This window comes from Crocuta crocuta, unplaced genomic scaffold (genome assembly GCF_008692635.1).
Source record: "Crocuta crocuta isolate KB4526 unplaced genomic scaffold, BGI_CrCroc_1.0 scaffold61, whole genome shotgun sequence".
Lineage (NCBI taxonomy): Eukaryota > Metazoa > Chordata > Mammalia > Carnivora > Hyaenidae > Crocuta > Crocuta crocuta.
This window is the reverse complement of record NW_027528369.1, coordinates 451,605-476,392: the sequence shown is the minus strand read 5'-3', so window position 1 is coordinate 476,392 and position 24,788 is coordinate 451,605. Positions and strand designations below refer to the sequence as shown.

Genomic DNA, 24,788 nt, shown 5'->3' with positions numbered 1-24,788 from the left:
TGATCAGCAAGTACTCAAACATTATGGGTATCACAATTGCCCCATTAACTGATGTTTTGGTTCATTTCTTTCATAGACCTTGAAGGCAAATGGACACCCCTTGCTAAATGTGATCTTAGGGAGCTCTCATGAGCCCAAAATCTAAATCTGTCATATTACAAATATAGATTACATTAAAAATATGGTAACTGCCCAATAAACTCTCAAAGGAAAGCACAATATGTAAGAACTATAGTATCATCTTAAATTTTTTTAACAGTGTGAAAGTCTATGGGCAACATATATAAAAGCTATACACACACAAAAAAATCTAAGCTTTCTAGAACTCCAGCTGCCTCTACTCATTAGAGGATACACATAAAACATTACCCCTAATAATTTTAATAATTTTAATTTCTACTTTGTGGGAGCCATCAGATTTCGATTTCTTTGTCTTTATCCATGATTCTGGTCTTTACCCATACAGAAGTAACACCAAATCACTTTCATAGAAGGTCTTAACTTCTACTGCCAGCTCAGGGTCAGCAGTCAGGGCTAGGATAGAAAGGAGGACTGATTAATAGAGCTTTAAAGGTGGCTGAGATGTCTTAAAACAAAGAAATGCCCAAAATGGTTCTACATCTTTCTAGTTCAAAAATCACTTAAATCACTACTTCTAGCCCAATTATATGGGACTATACTTTCTCTAGGACAAAGGTTTGCTTCCTTTAGGGTTTTGGCAATCAAGGATATAACTGATACGTTATGGACAAGCAGTTACAGAAAGGAAATCAGGAAATGGAGATAGAGACAGTATCCTCACAGGATGAGGCAGGCTCAATGCGTCTCTATCTGGTCATTATATTTAAGGAAGGAGTCACAAAGAAGAACACACTGAAATGCACCAATAAACATGCTGCGCTGTTAAAAAGGAGGGAGCTTTGGGGCACCTGAGTAGGTCAGACAGTTAAGCATCCAACTCTTGATTTCGGCTCAGGTCATGATCTCATGGTTTCTAAGACTGAGGCCCGCACTGGGCTCCGTGCTGATAGCTCAGAGCCTGCTTGAGATTCTCTTTCTCTCTCTCTATCCCTCTATGCTCATGCACACATGCTTACTCATGCTCACGCACGCGCACTCTCTCTCTCAAAAATAAAGAAAATAAGCTTTAAAAAAAGGAGAGAGCTTTGTCTAAACATGGGTACAGAATTTTCAATGAAGGGTGCTAACCCTCAAAGCATTCATCTTTGTAACCCCCAAAGCTTAGCACAAGTTACATCAGAAAGTCTTTTTATCAAATTGACATTGTAAAGGAAATAAAAAAAGGGAAGCTTATTTTGCCACGTTTCTTGAGCACATTTCTTTGCTCCAGTGATCTACACAAAGATGTAATTAAGGATTCAGAAATCAAAAAACATTAATTATAGTAACATACAAACCTATCTTTGGTGGGTAAGTCATTACAGAAATAAAGAATGTGGTATTTAAAAAAAAAAAAAGGCTTTTAATCAAAGCTGAAACAAGAGTATGCCTTTCCATTCCACGCCTTCCCTCCCTGACACCATATTTACAGAGAGCAGTCTCTAAAAGGAAAAAACGACCTGAGGTGGTAGAATTTTTTATGGATTGTTCTCACTCTATTTAAATTAAATGTACCGTCTTGTCAATTACTCAAACTATCATCACAGATTGCAAAGCAGTTCACATGTCTACTGGATTTGGGTTATTGGCTCAAAGCTGATTACCTAACAACTTTTCTGTACAAGTAGGGCCCAGGAGCTAAAGATCTAGAGAACCCACCCTTCAGAAGAGACCAACAGCTTGGCCTTGGGAGCACGTTGGGTTTCCTCATCAACCCCGCCCAGAGCAAAGCTTTGGATGGCAGCTCACTGTCAGCTACAAAGCAGTAATTTGGAAGGCATGTAATCCAAAATGAATTTGTATCTACCTATATTTTTTTAATCAGTTTACTATTTTCCAGTTAAATTCTTCTAAAGGATAAATCTCATGGAGCAAATGCTGTCTTTTGTGGAAAAATCCATAATAGAGCATGTTCAAGTTTACAAAGTTATTTTCAGATACCAATCCACATATACAATTTTTCCAAACAATATTTATCTACCTCCCTGTCCTCTGAACCAAAGCGAGGGACACTCCACAAAGATTTGAAAGGTGAAAAACAGCCAGCCAATGATTCCCTTGAAGCCAATGACGGGCAAAGTGAGGGCTTCAGCAAAAGGCAGATGTGACAATTTGCCAAGCCTTTCAAAACATCCTCCTAAATAAAGATCACCAAGTTCAGGGATGTGGGCAAATGGATTCATTGGTAGAGATATCCTGAAATTCCTGAACTTACAACAGACATTCTCTCCCTTATCCCTTCCTCTAGTTTTGAAAGCCTCTAATCCCTTGCACTCATTCCCTTCCAGTATGAAATACCTAAACTAATTTCCTTTCTCCTGATCAACTCCTGACTAATGCAATAAGGAATACAAATTATTCTCAGATTGATTACTTTGATGTTTAAAAAGCAAAAGTTAATTTTATTTAGTTCAAACAAATGGTTTAACTTAAAATTAATATTTCCACCGCATCAGAGGAAAATATTTCTACTTAGTCATTTCCAACTACCCTTCACCCTCTGCCACAACCTGGCTTCATTTATCATCTGGTCAGTTGATTCACCAGCATTCATTTGACCACTGAGCACTGCCCTTTATTGAATGTTGACAATGAACTCATAAATCATTAATAAATCTCCAATTTATAGTTAAAAACACCGAAGTTTAGAGATGTTGCATGCTTGCCCTTGGTCCCACATTCATGAATTAGAAGAATTTGAAGAAATCAAACTAGACACCATCTTATGCCTGAACTCTTTCTGCCACAGTAACTGACTTTTTCACCATAATTAATAAGTAATGTTAAGAGAGTGGTCAATATGAACATTCTTGGCGATCAATGTAAGGTAACCATAAACTGTTTTGTGACAGCATCTGCTTTCTCAAATCTCTCCCTTGTGGCCAGATATGGTGGAAATTTTCCCAGCTAGTTCATGGTGGTAGATGTGTGGCTTCTAAGATGTCGTGAGAACCTACTGTCACATGGGTCCAGTGGAAGGGGTTCTCAAGAGTCAGAAGAGCTCTAACAAAAGGGTTGACTAAAACAGATGAAATTAATAAAATGACAATAACAACAACAATCGCAAAAACATTATTCCCCAAATGTCACTAGAGGATATCTAGCTACACTGTCCTATTCTTCTATGAAACACACATATTGACATATTTCTCCCAAGAACCATCACTTCCTTCAACTGTCTTAACTTAATTTTAGAAATTCTGAAGTTCTAACAGAAAAGATTTGCTTTTTGCTGGGAACAATGCAACAGCAGAATCTTCTCTTTGGCAGTCAGCCTCCTCAAAATATGCCCACTGGACTTCACAGTGAGAGGTCTGGCTTCACCTGGGGGCAGGAACTGCACCACCAGCAACTTTCCCTGCCAATCCTTCTCCATGACAAAGCACATATGAATGCAAATAAGCTAATCCTTCTTTGGAAGAGTAAACTGCACCTGGCAGTCAGCTTATAGGAGCACCAGACAGAGAAGATGTGATTGTGAGGTACCTGGGGAATTGCTACAAAACAGGCTGGGAAAATCCCCACCTGGGATGCCTGAGATAAAACCTAATCACCTGCTGGAATAATTGGCCTCTGAATAAGATACATGCTAATAGCAGCAAGTCATAGGTTATTAACCTGCCTAAAGGTTACGAATATTTGCCTATTGATTATAGAATTCCTGAGAATAGCTAAGCCAACAAACCTCAAATAAGTAAACCAAATGAAATTCTACAAAAAGCAACTGTGCATCCCAGTAAGTGACAAAGAAGATATCCAGGGATAGGTCATCCTCTCAAATAATAGCACATAGAGAATTTTCTTAGAGAACAACATGTATCTCTACAAAAGGTGGGAAACCCCACCACCACCTCCATCAAAAAAAAAAAAAAGTTGGTACAGAATATAATTAGGAACAGGAAAATATTCTTTAAAATTTTCGTAAATATATGGTCTCATTTTCTAAAACATGCCCATTTAATTTCTCTCTCTACTCTGGATTTCCTAATGACAAGAGATGGTTTTAAAATATGTCCGCTTTATCATTAGTACTGCTCCTATTGAAAGATGGGAGTTTATCCTCCCTCCTTAAATATCAGGGACTTGCTTGTAACCAATGGGATGCAGAAGTGATGCTGCAGGCCCTCCAAAGCTAGGCAGCTTCCATCTGGTTCTCTTGGGACACTCATTCTAGGGAATTCATCTAATCAATGGCTACCCTGAGATCACCATGCTAGAGAAGAAGAGTCAATAAAGAAACTCTTACGCATAGCCCCAGCTACAGTCCCTATGAGACCTAGCCATCAGCTTCAGCTCCAAGTCATGTGAGTGAACTATCTTGGACATCCTGCCTGTCAAGTGTTTAGACAACTATAGTAATAGCCAACATGTGATCACAACTGCACAACAGACCCAATCAAGAGCTGCCTAGTCAAACCATTTCCAAATTCCTGAGCCACGAAAATAGGAGCAAATGAAATGATTGTTTTTTCACACCATTAAGTCTTAGAGTAATTTATTATGCAAATCATTGTTGACCATTCCTCAAACTTCCAACAAATCACGGTCAGCTTTTTAATGCCTTTCAATTTATAAAGTACAATCATATCATCTCATTTAATTTTTATAAATATCATGTGAAATATGTACAATTATCATGAGTTGCAGAGATTTAAACAAATGCTTATTATCACAATCAGGACTCAGAACCACATCATTTTATTCCCAGGGCACTTAACACTGTACTGACTCTCAAATGTGGTGAAATATTTTAAGTGGCTAAAAATCGTATCTATTCAAAAGTGCTCAGTGACAATGAAACAATGAACAGCATTGGTCCTATGCTTGATATTTCCAGAAAGACTGTCTCTTCATACATTTACATGTTCTTATAAAATTTTTAAAACAATAATAAAGCAATTCCTGGAGAATCTAGATGGCAGCCAATTCTTGCATTCCTTTGAAAGTAACATAGTGATTTCTTGTGATTTTACCTTCAACATTATAAGGAGCAGACCAGGTTTCAAGAGGTGAAATAAAACTGAATTTTAAACAGGCATTCAGAGACTGATATTTCATACTAACTCCCTAGTTTTCACATCTCAAACATACATTGGGAATTAACCGATTGGGGCCCTAAAAATTTAGAATTTGCTTAATCCTAAAAGAGTTTGCCAAATCTTGCATGTCGTCTCGGTATTTGGAGTTCCCCTGTATTAAATTTTTACAATGGCTAAATCAACAAAACACATTTACTTTTTCCTATTAAGGGCACTGATGTGATGCAAAGAGGTATAAAATGTGCTTCCAGCCTTACAAAAGCTTACAGTCTCGTTAGGGTTATTCAGAGATAAATTTGTATGATGTGGTAGAAAGTATACTGAATTAGGAACATATTTCCCTACATACCTAAAAAGGGCACTATAAAGATTAAGAAAGGAAATGCTTTGGAAGTCACAAAACACTAATATAAAATAAATGTGCAGGGCCACCTGGGTGGCTCAGTTGGTTAAGATAATCTGACTGATTTCAGCTCAGGTCATGATCTCACAGTTCCTGAGTTCAAGCCTCACACCAGGCTCCATGCAGCCTGCTTGAGATTCTCTCTCTCTCTCCTTCCCTCTGTCCCTTCCCTGCTCATGCTCTCATCTCTCTCTCAAAATAAATAAAACTTAAAAAAATTTTTAATATATGTCTAAGTTAAAACAGAAAGGTTTCATTCAAAATGGTGGCTGGATCCCTGCTCTGTTTTTAGAAAGTTGTTAAATTGTATCTAACTGGCTGATTCCACAGTATAGGTGCTTAAACTATACCTTACTAGCTTAATTCAAAATATATAGCCCATTGCAGACTACTAACTCCTTCTGATTACATACAACATATGTGAAGAAACAAAAATGTTTTCTAAGAGTTGTAATCAAGATGGACATCAGCAAGACTCCAGGAATTCCCCATCAAGTATGGATCACCAAAAGTCAAGTCAAGCTGAGGTTTACTAGCATAATAAATTATGATGCGTTTTAATTAAATTGAAAACAAAAACAAAAAATATTAGAAATATAAACCATTTCTATAAATTTCTTGGAGCAACGTATCTAGAGTATATGAGAACAAATCTTTACATAATCCATGATTGTGATGAAGTCTTCATTTTCCTGAAGTTTTGGTTTGTTTTTGTTTTTGTTTTCTGTCACCACATGACATGACATGTTCCAGAGAAATAAACCAGAAAACCGGGTACAGTTCTTTTGTACCAGGCACCCAAGCGAATGCTATCAGGAGAATATCACTAAGAAATATGGGAGTCTCTTGAACCATTAAGAATACAGACCGGAAGATACCGGTTTCTGTTCACTTAATATTTAAAAATAAACCAGTGGACACAACTGCCTTGCTTAAAAGCATTCAGACCACAGCACGATGGGACGCTGACTTGTAAATCAAGACACCAATATCTTCTCCGAACTACCACCACGTTGGTCTATAATCTTTTGGCCCACTCTTGGCCTCAGTTTCCTCTCTTGTTAAAAGCAACAATGGCAGTGGAATATAGAACGTTCGAGAAAATCTTACTGAGAAGTTCAAGTTCAAGATGGTGACATACGAGGATCCTAAGCTCAGCCACGTCTGGGAACATACCACATCTACTGCTACCTATGAACAACGTCCTCCGGAAAAAATCCCCAAGGGCTGGCTGGCCTCCTGTGCCGCAGGCGAAGGCGAGAAGGGCCACCCAGGGGCGCAGCAGCGCCCCNGCAGACTCTCCCACCTCACCCCGCCCCTGGGCCTTTAAGCACCGACGAACCCAAAACCGGAGCCTCTCCCTGAACAGTGAAGAGTTTGAACCCCGGCTCAGGCACTCCCAGCTTTGAAAACCTGCCCCTGAGGGACAAGGCCCCCAAAACCTCTAGTTTTGGAAACCAACGCGGTGGGCGTCCAGCAGACCGACCCACAGACCACAGACCCGAGCAGTTCTCACAGGCCGCGCTCAGACTCACCGGGGTCCCACGCGGAGACGGCGAACCGGCAGCCCAGACCCTGTGCGCGAGCGGCTGCTTCGACCCGAGGGGCAGGCATCTGGTTTGACTCGAGTTTGGAAGCCCTCTGAAGTTCTCTCGGGGGGAGACTGGCAGGCGCCACCTTCGCCTTTTCCTCCACAGCGCCTGGGGCTCCTGGAGGGGAAATTTTAAAAGCTGCGGGTGCGGGTCTCAGGTCAGGCGCCTGATTTTACGTCAAGTGCCTGGGTCTACGTCAGGAGCCGGGGTTTACGCCAGATGCCTGGGTTTACGTCAGGTGCCGGGGTTTACGTCAGATGCCTGAGTTTACGTCAGGTGCCGGGGTTTACGTCAGATACCTGAGTTTACGTCAGGGGCCGGGTGTACAGGTGCTTGGGTCTTATGTCCGATCCCCTCTTTTTAGGCAGATGTCCAGTCTGACACCCGAGCCTCGGTTTTACTTCGGAGGCTCTGGTTTTATGTCTGAGGCCCCCGTTTTTGTGGCTGCCACCAGGGAACACTTCTTTCACCTGACTTTGGTGGACAACAGGGCTTAAGCTTGCGGTCTCGCAGTCACATACGTTTGCACACTTTCAAATTATTGTATGAGGATCTGGCTTTCATTCAACTTGTATCCAGGTGCCCACTGAGATTCTCCCCCGCCCCACCATCTTGGGGACACTGAGGGGTCTTCCCTCAACTGCTGGCAGCCACTAAAAATAAAATAGGCTGCTTGGACAATCACAAAGGTTTGAAAGACAACCAAGAACTAGAACAGGATTGAATAAGTTTCATCTCCTGAAGGAGGCACTCTTTTTTTTATCTAAATGTGTCGGGAGTCCACGACACAGGGAGTCAAGCAGAATGAAGAAACAGGAATATTCTACAAAGAACAGGATAAAACCTCAGGGAAAAACCCGAATGAAATGGAAATAAATAATTTCCGGTAAAGAAAATCTTACTGAGCACTGATCAGTGGAATGAAGAAATGGAGGTGGCTGACATGGTAAAGAGAAATACACAAGGAAAAATAAATCAACAAGAACAATATCAGATACTGAAAAGTACTATAAGTAGTACTAAAGTACTACTTGTAATAGTGCATTAAAATAGCAGTAGTAAAATACAGCTGACGTGCAGGGTTTCTCAACCTTAGCACTTCACATTTTGGATTGGACAATTCTCTGTTGTTGGGGCTTCCTGGTGCATGGGGGAATATCTCCGAGCATCCCTGGCCTCTACCCACTAGATGCCAGTATGCCTCCTCCAATGTGATAACAAAAAATGTCTCAGGACATTGCCAAATGTCCCAGCGTGGAAAGAGAAAAATCACCCCCCAAAACACACACCCGTTGAGAACCACTGCAAAACTCACTAGATGATACCTTTCAGCTCTAAATTTTTATCATCATACTGACACCAGAATGTAACACTGAACCTGCCCCATCCTCCCTTTTCAACCAACCTTTGTAATTATAGATGCCATCCTCTTCTGTACCCAATTGTAAAACTTGCTGAGCTGTTTGCCTCAATAACATTCCAAACCTGTATTGTAGGAATTGAAAACACCGTCAGACCCTGTAAAATAGATGACAGAGTGTCCTGAACTATTGACATAGTTAAGAAACTCGATGAATAGTGCTTCTAAGCTATTATCCCGAGACCGACAGGAATGCTGTAGACTTTCTCCAAATGAAAGCACTCATCTTCACAGTTATAAAAGATAACCCATTACCATGGCAGGAAATCAAAACTGCAATAAATTTCAAAAGAGAAGAATGATGAGGAGGAGGCATAAAGGACTGGAAGAAAAATCCCAAGTGAGAACATGCTCGTCGCATCAAAAGGGAGGAAGGCTCGATCAGACTTTGACAGCTCTAGTACAGGGAGTGGTCTGACGCTGCTGGTGAACAAAAAGACACTTGAAAACTGGTTCAAATTTGTCAAGAAGTCTAGACAGTAGTGTTTAGACAAGCCCTTCTCTCCATCATCCAAATCATTTTCAAATTAAGTTGAAACCATGACAAAGAAAATCTTTATATTTGATTCTGGCTACAGAGAAACGCCATTTGGAAGCTGTTAAATAGCTCATGAAATTAACACTCACACCTGAATAAAAGTCCCCCCATCTTCCTTTATTTGTGCTAAAATTTTAGGGCATATCCCAGAGGAGATTTTTGAGCAAGAAACTCCAGGAAATATTTTAATGAGCATAAGGAGAAATAATTGAGCAATTAGATATTTATAGCAAATAGAAATTGGTTTTCACGAGTTACTTTTTCTGCATAATGTTCTTATAGATTCATAAGCTCACCTTTAATAGGGAATTAATACGACTGGTTATCATCCAAAGTTGATTGTAGTTATCTGTTTACTAATCAACTATATTAATAAATTTAAAGAAACAAAACATCTGAAATCAAAGAAAATGTTAGAACAATTGTTTTTTGTTGCTTTTCTTAAGAATTTATTACATTTNAAATAAAAATATTTAAAAAAAAAAAAGATTTCCCTTAAATAAGAAGGATAGGTTGGAGAGGGCACAGGAGTCAGATGCCTTAAAACGCCTCCTCTACTAGGGTGCCTGGGTGGCTCAGTCAGTTAATCATCCAACTCTTGATATCGGTAGTGAGATGGAGCCCCATGTCAGGCTCTGGGATGGCAGCATGGAGCCTGCTTGGAAATCTCTCTCTCTCTCTCTCTCTCTCTCTCTCTCCCTCTCCCCCCCCATCTTCCCCTCTCTCCCTGTCCCTCCCCCCACCAAAATAAATACACACTTAAAAAAAAAAACTCCTCTACTATTCATCAGCTACATGATGCTGTTAATTCACTCAACATTTCTAAGAATCAAGCTTCTCATATATGGATTGGGTATATCAATGATATGCTATTCACAGGTGGCTGTGAAGATGAAAAGAAATGACATGTGGGGTGCCTGGGTAGCTCAATCAATTAAGCATCTGGCTTTGGCTCAGTTCATGATCTCACGATTTGTGAGTTCTAGCCCCAAGTTGGGCTCTGTGCTGGCAGCTCAGAGCCTGGGGCCTGCTTCAGTTTATGTGTCTCCCTCTTTCTCTGCCCCTCCCCCACTCATGCTCACTTGCTCGCTTGCTCGCTCTCAAAAATAAATAAACATTAATAAAAAAAATTTTAATGACATGTAAGAAAACATTTTGCAAACTATTAAGTTCTATCAAATGCTGTTTTGTTATTATTGAATTAACATAAAATGTGACTACGATATGGTTTACAGAAAGCTTTCAAGCATGCAGATGAGCCAAAAGGGGCTTAAGGTTCACCTGAGTTTGATTAAATTTTAGACAGACTTCTTCCTAACTCTGAGCATTGACCTCCCTTTCCTCAGAGGGTTTTCTTTAGAAAACCCCCTAATTTCTTTCTCTGTCCCTTTGACATGTAAATCTTTTTAAAGGGCTCTTGCCCATTTTTAAATCCAGAAATATCTTCATCTAAGAGCTGAGAGCCATCTTTTTGAAATGTTAGCATCAGGGGACAGCTCCCATTTCCCATAAGAAGGAACTTCCATGGGCACTTTGCTCCAGAGAAAACTACCTTCTCTCATGCAGATAAGGAAGATTTTCCTTTTCCTTTGGGTAAGGTCAATTAGCAAACACAAACAACCTATGATTCCTCCACACCCCAACAATTAAAAGCTCTCCCAGCCTTGTCTGAGCAGAGTTGAGTTCACACTTTAATTCTGGCCTCTCTCCCCTACCTAAACAGCCTTGAATAAAGTCCTTGCCTGCTAAACTTTGTCCTGTACAATTCTTGCTTTGACACGTATCTGCAAAAGAATGAAAATATTCTGGGATGCATTTGCCACAAAATTTAACAACCTCTGACCCTACTTGTGACTCACCTGGTCACATTCACACTGGTCTCTAATACATTATAGCCTCCTGGAGCTCCTGGGTGGCTCAGTCGGTTAAGCATTCAACTTTGGCTCAGGTCATGATCTTGTGGTCTGTGAGTGGGAGGCCCACTTCAGGCTCTGTGCTGAAAGCTCAGAACCTGGAGCCTCCTTTGGATTCTGCGTCTGCCTCTCCCCCTGCCCCTCCCCCTCTCTCACACTCTCACTCTCACACACAAAAATAAATATTAAAAACAAAAAAAAGATTAACCTCCTGGAGCAGAGGGACTAATCTAAGAACTGACCACATCTAACAATGGCCTCTCTACATAAGCATGTGTTTATATATGTGAATCAACATGCAGCATTGATGTTTCAGTACCTGAATCTAACTTTCAGGGTTTAACTTACTTGAAAATGGAGCACTGGAAATGCTTCTACAGGTGGCATTAGGGTGATGCTGCAAAGCACCTTGCCAAATAAATGCATTTCTTTTTTTTCTTTTAACCACTTTATTGAAGTCTGATTGACATACCAGAAGCTGTACGTATGTAATGCATACAAAGTGAGTTTGGAGATAAGTATACACCCATGAAATCACTTCCAAATCTTTCCCTGCACCCTCTTTATTTATTATTTTGTGTGTGTGATAAGAACACTTAATATAAGATCTAACCTCATAGCAAATTTTTAAGTATACAATACAGTATTGTTCACTATAAGCACAGTAGATCTTTAGATATTATTCATCTTCTATAATTGAAACTAATTGTCTTAGACTAATATTTCCCTATGTCCCTTCCCCCCAGTCCCTGGCAACCACCTTTCCACTTGCTGCCTCTAAGATCTACACTCTTCATGTAAGTGGTATAATGTAGTATTTATCCTTCTGTGCCTGGCTTCATTTCACCGTTATGTGAATCCTTTGGGTTCATCCATGTTGTTACAAATGACAGGATTTCCTTCTTTTTTTTAAGGCTAAATAATATTTCATTTTATATGTATTCCACTTTTTCATTCATCTGTTGATGGACATTTAGGTTGCTTCCCTGACTTAGCTATTGTGAATAATGCTGCAATGAACACAGTAGTGCAGATATCTATTCAACATGGTAATTTAATTTCTTTGGATATACACCCAGAGTGGAATTGCTGGATCATATGGTCACTCCATTTTAATGTTTTGAGAAACCACATCCTGTTTCCCACAGTGGCTGCCCTGGTTTATAGTCCCACCAACAGCACACAAAGGTTCCCTTTTCTCCACATCCTCCCTAATTTTTACCTTTTGCTTCTTCATGGTTTTTAATCACAGGTGTGAGGTGATAGCCCATGGTGGTTTTGGTTTGCATTTCCCTGTTGAGTGATGTTGAGCCCCTTTTCATACACCTGTGGCTGTTTGTATGTTTTCTTTCAAAATAAAAATACATCTCAATACAACTCTATAAAACGATGACTTTGGGAGATGTATTATAGAGAGGTAAATGTACAAATTTCCAGAGATAGCCATTTCAAACATTTGTCAATATTAAATATAATTTGAACATAGTTAATTTACCCCCAAAATGTCTTTACTGAAAGACGCAGAAGGAATAGACGTAGCGCAGAAACAAGACAAATGAGAGGAGCACCATGTCTTAGGGGAAAAAGCTAAGGAATCTAAAACTCCTCTCTTAAAATCCTTCAATAATTTCCAATTACTTAAAGCATAAATTAAATCACCTCACCATACCTTTGGCAAAACCTTTGGCAAAAACTGGACCAGACCAAATTGCTCCACTTACTGGCTTTGCATATTTTCCCTACATCCCTGATCCTCAGTGTCTTCTGGTAAACAGAGAGGAACTGCCTGAAATCATCTAAGAACCTAAAATAGCCAAATCTCTTAATACCACTACCTAAAACCTTTGTTTATGTAACAGGGTTTGCAAATGGGTAATATAATCTTTGTATCACATCCAAACCCAAAAGCCCCATGAAATCTCCTTCCATCCCAATCTGATCAGTACTCTATATTTTCCAAAGCAAGTACGCGTCTATTATCATCATCACCAGCAGTGAGTTACATATTATTATTACTAAGTTCAATTTATTTGTGAGAAACTTGATGCTAATGGAATTTAATTTTTAAACCATTATGAGATATAATTAAATATGAAACCTGCACATATTTAAGATATGCAATTAGATGCTGAGAGTTTAAAGGTCTTATTTGTGTATCAGGATAGGACTTAAGAAAGACCTTAAGCCCATTTCTCTGTGGGATGATCAGATTCCCAGGGGTAACAGAAGCAGTCTTTGATTCTGTACACCCTGCTTGTTCCCAGAAGGACTTTAGGACCAGAGTGCACCCACAGTGATAAAAGATGCACATGTCATCCCCAAGACAACTGAGAGGGTTAATTTAAGGTTTGAACTGGATTCCCCAGAGCACAGAGTGAGAATGACTGGTGCGTCTCTAAAATAGTCTCAGGAACACAAAAGACAGAGGGGCAGAATGGCTTCTTCTTGGACCCAGGTTGAGCTTCTTGAAAAACCTGCCTGGGAGAGCCTCTCCACAGACAGGCTGTGTTAATGGCTGACAAGCATTATTCCAGGAATTTTAAGGCCATGAAAATTGATCTCCAAAAGGCAGAATGCTGCTGAGTCTCCAACTTGGTATAGCCATCGCCATGCAGTTAAATTTTTGATTCTTCACTTACATTAACGGAATCTGCATCCTCTGCCAGTGTCTGTTGATATCTCACTGCCAATCACTTTCTTCCTTGTGAAAAATATGCAGAGAATCACAAAAACTCATAAGTGGTAGATTTGGTGGTTCAGAAATTCCAATTGCATATCCAATACTCTTCTACTGTCTGCTTAATATTTAAAGGAATCCTATAATGCAAACCTTATAAATCACAGAACTTATCCCAAGGTTTATAATCAGAAAAGAATAAATAATGTAAAGCTGTTGGGGGAGTTCTGTCTCTGATTAGGATGTGGAATGGTGCACAAGACCATCATTCCCATGGTAACAACAAGAAAAAAAAAACACTTCTATAAAGCTATCAAAGAGCAGTGGATGGATGCAAAAAAGCCTTAATGACCTAAATTCCAGAGAGAGACAAGCAAGGAGTTGCCAATGCTTCCACACTAGCGGCAAATTCCAATCTGACTACAGATACGGGAAAGAGCACACTCATCATAGATGGAAGAGGGAGGTGTGAGGAGACCAGCCACACTTTAGCAACAGTGAGGCCAGCAAAAGAAGGTGAAATCTGTAATAGCTCAAAGAGTAAAATCATTGTTCAGGCCCAACATATTTCCCCCTCTTCTATCCCCTAGAAGTCGTTCTCTGAGAAAGCAGCAGAAATTGTTATGAGGACAGGGCTAAAAGACAGACAAAATTTTGGCCATTTTATGGTGTTAAGATCCCAGGGCCCTGCAAAATTTGAATCCATATGGGAATCATAACCACCTAAGCTAAAAATCAAACCCCTTCAAGTTCAAATCCTGGGAGGATCAAAGAGATTTATTTGTCCCTCAGTTGTAGCAACAGTAGTAAAGAAAGTTGGGGATTGAGCTGAAGGACAAAGTTAAATCCCCTAAATCATATTTGAAATCAGACATAAACTAACTGCAGCTGCAGTCCAGCCCTGGCCCAATTCAGAGCAAGGGGAATCTAAAGAAACAGACCCTGGCTAGGCTGCCTGATTGAAGTAAATTCTTGTACCCTCTGGGGAAAAAAGAAAAGAAGAAAGAAAAAAACATCATATTTCACTGTTCTTCAATGACTAGCATAGAATAAAAATTTATAAAATATGTAAAGATGGAGATAAATTGACCCATAATCAATAGAAGGAAATTCAATAAAGGTAGACCTACTAATGACTCTGCTATTGAAATCTACAAAGACTTTAAAACAACTGTTTTAAATGTGTTTTTTTTTAAGGCAAATTGAATCTGTTAAAACATTAAGTAATGGTGGATTTGATGACAGATCTGTAAACTAAAAAATAAATAAAATTCAAAGTATCAAATGGAAAAGAAATTATGCTTTTAAAAAAGTAATTGAATTCTGCCAGAGGCCACAATCCGTCTCTGCCTGGACCTCTTCCTGGAGACCTGTCCACATTGTTGCACGTGGCTTCCATCCCAAGAGACAGGAAGTAAAGGCTGCTAGTTTCTGGTGTCAAGCAGCCAGCCACAGAACCTAAATTCAAGAGTGGAGACAGAGACCTCACTTCTCAGTGGGAGGAGTGTCACAATTTGGAGACCACTATTAAACTCACCAGAGCAAGAGGCTGGAGAAACAAATTGTGGTGTATTGATAGATACAATGTACTATGTATTTCTACTTAGCAATAAAAGGAAAGGGGCATTAATACACACAGCATGGACATATTTCAAAAACATAATGTTTAGTGAAATAAGCCAGACTCAGAGGAGTAAATACTGAATCACTCTATTTAGATGAAGTTCAAGAACAATAAAAAATAAATCAATAATGACAGAAATCAGGAGAGTGTTTGTCCCTGAAGGAGCAATGGACTGAAATAAGGCAGAGAAACTTTGGAGGTGATGAAATATTCTGTATCTTCATTTTCACGTTACTTTCATAGATTTTTACATGTGTCAAAACTCACTGGACTGTACACTTAGGATTTCTGTACTTTACTATATATAAACTAGAGCAATATAGAACTGATCAAGACACAAATATTACTTTTCTATAGTTTATTGTCAAGTTGGTTTCCATATAACACCCAGTGCTCATCCCAACAAGTACCCTCCTCCATGCCCATCACTCATTTTCCCCTCTCCCCCACCCCATCAGCCCTCAGTTTGTTCTCAGTATTTAAGAGTCTCCTATGGTTTGCCTCCCTCCCTTTCCTTAACTATTTTTTCCCCTTCCCCTCCCCTATGGTTCTCTGTTATCAAATAAAATATTATTGAAACACAAGCGCTTGCATAGTTCCAAACTGGAGACTAATTTGGACAATGAGCTGTAAGAAACAAAATTAGGACCTCTGGAAATATTTTGTTGTGTTTATGGTATTAGGTGAGATAAGATTTGTTGATCTATAAAGACCAAGATAGCTAGCTGAAAAAAGCACATTGCAAAACAATACATGTGGTATGATATAGTACTGGTGAAAGTATCTTACAGAGGATGTTTAAGGCAATGAAAATACTCTGTATGATGCAATCATGGTGGACCCTGTCAGTATACATTTGTCCAACCCATAGAAGACTCACCAAGGGTGAGCCCTCATGTAAACTGCAGACTGTGTGTGATAATAATGTGTCAATGTAGGTTTGTCAATGGTAACAAATGTTCACATTCCCGTGGGGGATGTTGATAGTTGACAGAGTGCATGCATGTGTTGGGAGAGAGGATATATGTGAAATCTCTGTATCTTCCTCTCAGTCCTTCTGTGAACCAAAAACTACTCTAAAAAATAAAGTCTCAAATATATATATATATTATTACTTACATAAATTTGTAGGAAAAGTGCAGGTGGATGGATATGCTCTAGGGTGTTACTGCAGGAATCTCTGTGCATTGGGAAATGTATGCTTCTATTTCATATTTTTGCTTGCACGGTATTTTCTAATCTCGTAACAATGCACAAGAACTGTTTCTATGATAAAAGTTTGCATGAATAATTTGCATTTTGTGAAAACGGTGCTGAAAAATCATTTCTCCCCCCAAATATGCCATTTCTACCAAGCGCTAATTCAATTAAATTGTATTATGGGTAGTATCTAATATAAGATTGAATAAAGTGTAACAGCAGGTAACCTATGTTAATCACTGCGGTCTGTGCCTATGTTTAATCCTTGCCGCCTTACAGGAAAGGAGCCATTACGATCTCCGTTGCCGATAGGGCCCGACACAGTCACCAAATTAGCAAAAGTCAGAGTCTCCCTTGTCATTAGTCCTGACTATGTCAACACTTTTGGGGTGAATGCTACCGTTGGGTCATCTCCTTCTGTCTCAAAGCACTTTTTAGAGATTGCAGAGGTTCACATGGTGAAACCAGGGACCCAAAGAAGTAGCTTGCCCGAGGTCACCAGACAGCCAGTGGTATAGCGGTAATATGAAAGCTGGTGTGTCTGCCATTGATCAGCAAACACAACACTGAATCCCTCGTGCTACCAGCAGGATGCAGCAATTTCACATGAACCCCTAACAGACGCTATCACCCCATGCTACTACTGCACAATTTATATAATACCTAGATAAAAGAAGTGATATTAATGTAGAGTTTCTTGAAGGAAATGAGCCCATCCATTTCTTTTAAATGCAGAATTAAAGCCTGATCACCAGAACATTGCAGGTTTAGAACATACCGCGTTAGCCTCGGTGCTTGCTGAAGGATGAGTCAAGGAAACATTCCATGAATCCCACAAATGTGTTTGCAACAGCAAAGTCCCTTGCCTCTCACTGTCCTACTGATAAGGTGAAGCTCCCAATTAGAAGTTAGCCTTTAAAACTGGGTACTGGAGGAGTGCCTGGGTGGCTCAGTCAGTTAAGCGTCTCACTTCAGATCAGGTCCTTAGTGAGTTTGAGCCCCGCATTGGGCTCTGTGCTGACAGCTCAGAGCCTAGAGGCTGCTTCAGATTCTGCGTCTCCCTCTCTCTCTGCCTCTCCCCTGCTCATGCTCTTTCTCTCTCTCTCACACAAGAATAAATAAAACATTAAATTTTTTTAAATAAAATTAGGTACTGGATGAAACTTTACATTTCTAGAGAAATTCCCTTAGTATGTATTTTATTTTTTACCTTTAAAACACTTAAATAGTGCTTTCTTTGTGCCAGTCACTGTTCTAAATGCTTTACTAGTACTGGCATATTTGATTCAATCCCCATCACACGCCTACATAAAGAAGTTACTTCTATCATCTATATTTGACTTATGAGGAAACTGAATCACAGAGTAATTACTTAATTTGCCTGAGGTCATACATTTAATAAGAATCTTTTTTTTTATTTACAACATTCTCTTTGCAAACAAATATGTTTTGTTTTGTTTTTTTCTTACTGGACTTGCTAGGAGGTCTCTAACAGCTCTGGAAGATACTTTCACCTGTAAACATGCATTTTGTTTTCCTCTGTTGTTCTGATATCACATTATGTTTTGCATTCTCTTTGTTCCCAGATGGATACAGGAATAGGGGCGGAACTAAAGACTGAAATCTAGGTAAAATTACAATTACGTCTATAATTCCTATACGCCAGAATAAGTCCTTTGTAACACTAAATCAAGAGAAAAGAATTTGATTAAAGGTTTAACGGCAGTTTAAACTAAACCAGATTTTGAAACAAATATATGACTGAAGTTAATTTAAGAGACTGAATACGTTTAGAAAAATGGGAGAAGAATGGCAGTGTCTTTTTTAAAATCTGCTGAGCAAATTTAAAGGGGTTAGAAAAAAAGGCAAGAGTATATACAGGAACCTGTCATTGTGCTGCTCAGAGCTTCTCAAAGTGATTTTTCTCCTATGGAGTCCAGAAAAGCAATCAATTTAACAAGGCCCAGGAAAGCATTCAGGAGCCCAGGTATATAAACCACCTGCTAGACGGCAGTGATACTAAGAAATACCTGTTCTTGCCTCAGGTTGCAGATGAGATCCTTCAGCGGTGACAGATTTTCATTTGTAATCATTCACAGCCAATTCCAATTTAGTACTGAGGTGAGAGTTTAGCTTTGCAGCTGAACCGAAGCTGCCTCACACAACAAAGTATTTTTCAATTTTGTTTCTATAATATTCCTTTGTCAGGAAGGGTTGAGAACTGCTCGTGGGCAAGAGATGGATTTCTGTGAAAATAAACACCTGTGTATTTGGATGCTATTTCTTTATAAAGATGCTTATTCATGGATCATTCTTCTGGAAATCACGAGAAAGTTACTGCCAACATGATCACATCAACATAAGAGTTGAGAAGCCAGGTGAACACCTCCTTGGCCAAAAGAATCACATTTACACGGCAAGGGTGCATCTGCAGGCAGGAAGGTGGTGGGACTCTGTGTCCAGAGACACATGTATGTTGTTGTTTGCGTAGGCTACCATAATCAAAACTAGTGACTGGGTGGATTAAACAGCAGACATTTATTGTCTCACAATCCTGAGGGCTGGAAGTCCAAGATCTAGGTATTGATGGCTTCTTCTAAGGCCTTTCTTCTTGGCTTGAAGCTGGCCACCTCCCCCTGTGTCTTTACAGAGCCTTCCCTCCATGCACGCCTGTTTCCTAATTTCCTCTTCTTATAAGGACTCCAGACTATTCTTATAAGGACCTATCCCATTGACCTCGTTTTTTTAAAATTTTTTAATGTTTTATTTATTTCTGAGAGAGAGAGACAGCATGAGCAGGGAAGGGTCAGAGAGAGAGGGAGATACAGAATCCAAAACAGGCTCCAGGCTCTGAGCTAGCTGTCAGCACAGAGCCTGATGTGGGGCCCGAACCCACAAACCATGAGATCATGACCTGAGCCGAAGTCGGACACTTAACCAACTGAGTCACCCAGGCGCCCCCCTAATGACCTCGTTTTAACTTCATCACCTCTTTAAGGACCCTATCTCCAAATACAATCACATTCTGAGGTTTTGGGGGTTAGGACTTAAGCACATGAATCTGAGGGGACGTAATTCAGCTCAGAGCATTGTATCCAGGCCCTCATGCCTTCTCCCGTCTGTCTACCATGTTCTGAGAAAATTGGATATTTTGGGACCAAGACATCAATCGCAGCAGCCCCGTGTCTCAGAAGCCACATCAATGACTTCAAAAGCTGATGATTTTCTGCCTAAAGCCATTTGAACAGACTTAAGGAGAGAAGGATTTCAACTATAAAATAAATGAGGATCTCAGTTTTTTTAAACTCTGGTGTGACATAGATGTGAATTGAGAATATACCCCAGACTAGAATCAGAATAATAGAAATAAAAGCGACATATTAATTTCTGAGACTCCGCCTAGGCATTTAGCAGAGCCAAAAGGGAGAAGGAGTTGAGAAGTGAAAATAGGAGCCAGGACTCCCCAAGAAAACTTAAAATGCTGTGAGAATACACCATAACATGAGCCTTCCATGACAACACCCTCATCAAATGAGAGAATCAAGAGGAAATTGGGACGGGCAGATTATGTGTACATCGGCGGAGCCTTCCTTATAATCAAAGAAGATGCTGTGGGGGCGCTGACACTGTCTATGAATGAGTCAGAAGGCAGCTCATTAGCCTCCCTGTACTCGCTGTGGGCTCTGAACATGTCAGGTTTTCCCACTGTTTGCAAAGTTTGATCCAAAATAGCTCAACCTCCTGAAACGTGAGCCATGGTTGCATTTCACTAAAGCCAGGTTGCTGGGGATACCCAGCATGTTAGAGCTAGAGAAGACAGTACGCTCATTAAATCCAGAGTCCTTCAGATGGCCCTTGCAGTGCTGACAGATGGCTCAGAACAGGGGTTGTAGTCCAAAGGTTCGGGGTACACACGCACTGCATTGCCAGTTATTACTGTTACTTATTGAGCCTCGTGGTTGCTAAAATGTATTTATAGTTTGAATCCCCGATAGCATATGCAGCTTTTTATGACTTTCCTGACCCCAGAAGAACAGTGGTAAAGATGCTTCTTAGGACATACACACCTGTAGAAATGCGCATGTAATCCAGTTGCCTCATTTCCCACATTAAGAAACAGACAAATGACTGATGCCACTTTTCCAGGGGCAATGCCAAGACTTAAGACATACATAGCCTAATACCCAGAGTCCTTTCCTCTATGCCATTGAACTTCCTAATGAATACTGGTCTCTGGATTCAGAGGGAGGGACTGCGCAGATATTCAGAAAAACTGAATCTTCAAGTTTGGATGTAATCATTGACATAACATAAATTTAATCCTTGTAAAATATGCGCCAAATACCACATAAAATTTTGGGTCTGGCTTATAATGGGGACATTCAAATAAAGAAAAGCTATCTTTTAAATTGAACAAGTTTAAATTCTCACATTGAACAAAACACATCCACAGATTAACACAGCCTAGTTACTACGTATTATTATAGATAACTGTTCATAGAAGTGTGAGCAAAGGAAACACAAAATTCTCAGCCATGATATCTATCACCTTGTTTTCTGACTACTTAGGAAAAGTGCTATTTTAACTTCTTTTTTTTTTGTCCCCTAAGAATAGAATCACCAAGTAAAATACAAGATGTCCACTTAAATTTGAATATTAGATAAACAACAAATCGATTTTTAAAATAAGTAGCTCTCAGATATCACATGAGATATACTGACACTGCGTTTTTGTTTTTAAATCTGGCAATTCTGCCTACACCCAGTGAAAAGGCCTTGGGATAAGTAATAGAAGAAAAGTTCAATAAAAAGTGACAGTAAGGAAAAGCCAGGGAAGGGGTGGTCATCATTCAAGAATGGAAACTCAATTCTGAAGTGTAAACTCAAGTATAGGAGATGAGAAGCTAAGGAATAATTTTATCGCTTAAATTACATTTCCTACATTCTCGACCAGAGCCTCAATGAAAACTACCAAATGTAAGCCCATTTTTTAAAAGGTAAGTTTGCATCAGTATCATAGCAGAGAAAAATAGTTTAGGAACTATTTCAGGCATAATCCACTTGTGGGTTAGTTTCTTTTTGTCTAATTCAAACGGTTTTATATATGTCTATTCCAGACTCCAGGCCAGGGTATCTGTGCCGAGCCACGCACGTGTTAGTATTCCATAAACATTGTCAAGCCAGTGAATGGACAAAGCCAGTTCCCATTCATGTTTACATTGGCACCTCTCGCTAAAATCAGAGAAAGAAAATTAAAATGTTTTCACGTCCCAGCCAGGTAATGTAAGAAGCGGCCATATGGAAGACACTAAGGAAGGGTTGAGTGTGTGTCTAACTGTACAAGGCTTGCCTCTAGCCTGTCTGCAAATGCTGGTTAAGATGAACCATACAAAGAGGAGAAAAAATATGGAGCTGAACAACACAATTCATAAAGATTTACCAAGTGTACCAAATATCCCAAATTGAAAAAGATCTTGATATCGAAGAAAGTACGTTACTGCAGAAATTGTGTACATCTCAGAACGTAAAATGGAAGGCTTGGCTTGAAAACTCAGCCAGTTTCCAAGGAAAGCCCCAGTAAAAGGGTTTCCTTGCACCCATGATGAAGCCACCACCCTGAACCAAGAAAGCTTGATGCACATAAACTGATAGCAAGTGCACTATCACACCTTTCTTCCAACACTGACATTTCGGTTCACAATATCTTTTTATCTCCCTGTCATTCTCTGTAACCTCAAAACTTAATTCTCTGTCTACTGAGACAAATTTCTCCCGATGTGGAAACATATTGTTACTATATACATTTTTTACCTAATTGTTACTGATTCTATTAACAACAGTTAATATGCAACATATTTCCAAATGTGCAGACCACAGATTAAAAATCTTGCTTCCATGTATTTAACTTAACCTTATCATTTTTCCCATTTTAACGAAAGATGCTTTTCTTCTAACACATTACTTCTTCACCTGTGTCTTGAATATTCTCCTCATAATTAATATTGGCCACCAACCCCTTCATAAAAGTAATACTCCCTATTTTTCTTCTTAAAAATTCTAAAATACCATCCTTGTCAACATCCAATATTGTAGCAGTTAATATGATGTTAACCAAATGTGACTGTAGGACATGCAAATTTTATTTGCTCAATATATGGCACTAGACAGCACCAGAAATTTGCATGCATATTTTTTTAATGTTTATTTATTTTTGAGAGAGAGAGAGAGAGACAGTAAGCCAAAGCACAAGTGGGGAAGGGGCAGAGAGAGAGGGAGACACAGAATCTGAAGCAGGCTCCAGGCTGTACGCTGTTCAGCACAGAGCCCAATGTGGTGCTGGAACTCACAAACCATGAGCTCATGACCTGAGCCAAAGTTGGACACTTAATGGACTGAGCCACCCAGGTGCCCCAGAATTTGCATTCATATTATTACAGCTTTTCCTGTTTCTGTGTGGCCATATATTCATGGATTTTTTGATGGACATATCATGTTCTAGTTAACTGTGATCATTACTTTTCATGTGCAACTTATCATTACCAGGTTATTAGGATAATTCCAAACTGTGTTCCTATTTTCTTTTCAATACCACAATATTTTAAAAATTCCATTAACATTATGAAAACAAAAATACTATCAAGGTTATGCTGTTTCTTTCCACCCCAAGGTTTAGAACAAATTCCCTTTGAAGGAGCCCTGATTTCTATCACTGAAGAATAATATAGGGGTCCTTGGGGTTGGTCATGTCCATGAGACTGTCTCACTCAGACAATGTCTGGATTGATGGTGACAATACAGGTATCTTGACCTTTCTTGATGACTGAGACTTTTTACACGTGGGATCAGGTTTGTCCTCCCGCTTTAATTCCAACCATCCTAACTCTCACCTGTTCTAAAAATCACCTTCTGGGAGCACTTGGGTGGTTCAGTCAGTTGAGAATCCAACTCTTGACTTCAGCTCCGGTCATGATCCCAGGACAATGGGATTGAGTTGAGCCCCATATTGGACTCTGTACTGAGTGCGGAGCCTCTTTAAGATTCTCTCTCTCTCTCTCTCTCTCTCTCTCTCTGCCCTTTTCCCCTGTTCTCACTCTCTCTCCCTCTCTCTCTAAAATAAAAATTAAATTAAATTTAAAAAAAGATTACCTTCTGGGGCACCTGGCTGGCTCAGTTAGAGGAGCATGAGACTCTTGACCTCCAGGTGGTGAGTTCAAGCCCCATGTTGGTTGTGGAGATTACTTAAGTAAATAAAACTTCTAAAAAATCACCTTCTAGGAGCACCTGTGTGGCTTAATCAGTTAAGTGTCCAACTTCAATTCAGGTCATGATCTTGCAGTTCATGAGTTCAAGCCACCCCCCCGTAGGGCTCTGTACTTAAAGCTCAGAGCCTGGAGACTGCTTCAGATTTTGTGTCTCCCTCCCTCTCTGCCCCTTCCCTACTTGTTTTCTCTCTCTCTCGAAAATAAACATTTAAAAATCAATCAATCAGTCAATCACCATGTTGACCAAAGTGTTGGAAACTATAATTTCTTATTGTTGCTTTTATAAATGCCATGTGTTTTCTTTTTTGTCCTTCAAAATGTGTGGCTTTTGCACCAGGTTTGGATGGCTCTTGTCTGTATTTACATGCATGAGCCTCAAAATGTTAAAAGGAAATACATTTTATTCTTGCCCCAAAGGAAGCATTGAGAATTTGAGGGTATATGAGACTGTTTTTATTTTAATAAAATACATTTCCCTACTGATCTTATCAGGATATTCAAATTTTATTTTACTTTTCCTCTTATCATGAGCACTAAGTATATGCAGATTAATATCAATCACAGATTCTGTATATACTTAGTGCTCATAGTAAGAGGGAAAATAAAGCTAAATTTGAACATCCAGATAAGATCAGTAAGGAAATTTATTTTATTAAAATTAAAACTATATTTAAGAAAAATACTCATAGAAAATGCACATTAACAAAATCTCTGTACTTATTCATACACAGTTAGACATGTTTGGTATGATTATTTGCTTTGTGGAAGTAAAGTATATTGAAATGGTAGAAACAGACATGGCCCTGTCTACATCATGGAGTTGTGGACATGCAACAGAGGAAAAGAACAGGTGGTCTGGCAATACTGAGACCGAAAAAAGAGGGAGGAGATGGGCTGAAGTTTAGAGTGTATTTGTGTAGAGGATAGTGAATGGAATCAGATGATGGGGAATATTTCGGCTCCAGGAGGAAGAGAATGTGTTTGGCCAAAGAACCTGAGT

General features: G+C 39.5%; 1 protein-coding gene across 1 annotated transcript in view; it reads right to left on the bottom strand.

Moving 5' to 3' along the window:
• Nucleotides 1-375: 375 nt before the first annotated feature.
• The window catches only part of LOC144223454 (uncharacterized), a 42,920-nt gene continuing 18,507 nt past the window's right edge, over nt 376-24,788 (bottom strand). Inside the window, exons 3-5 of the mRNA XM_077754200.1 lie at nt 8,560-8,639; nt 7,098-7,271; nt 376-534 (exon numbers count right to left, since the gene is read on the bottom strand). Coding sequence (XP_077610326.1) covers nt 455-534; nt 7,098-7,271; nt 8,560-8,632 — 327 coding nt within the window. The 5' untranslated portion in view covers nt 8,633-8,639 and the 3' untranslated portion in view covers nt 376-454. The remainder of the gene's footprint in view (nt 535-7,097; nt 7,272-8,559; nt 8,640-24,788) is intronic.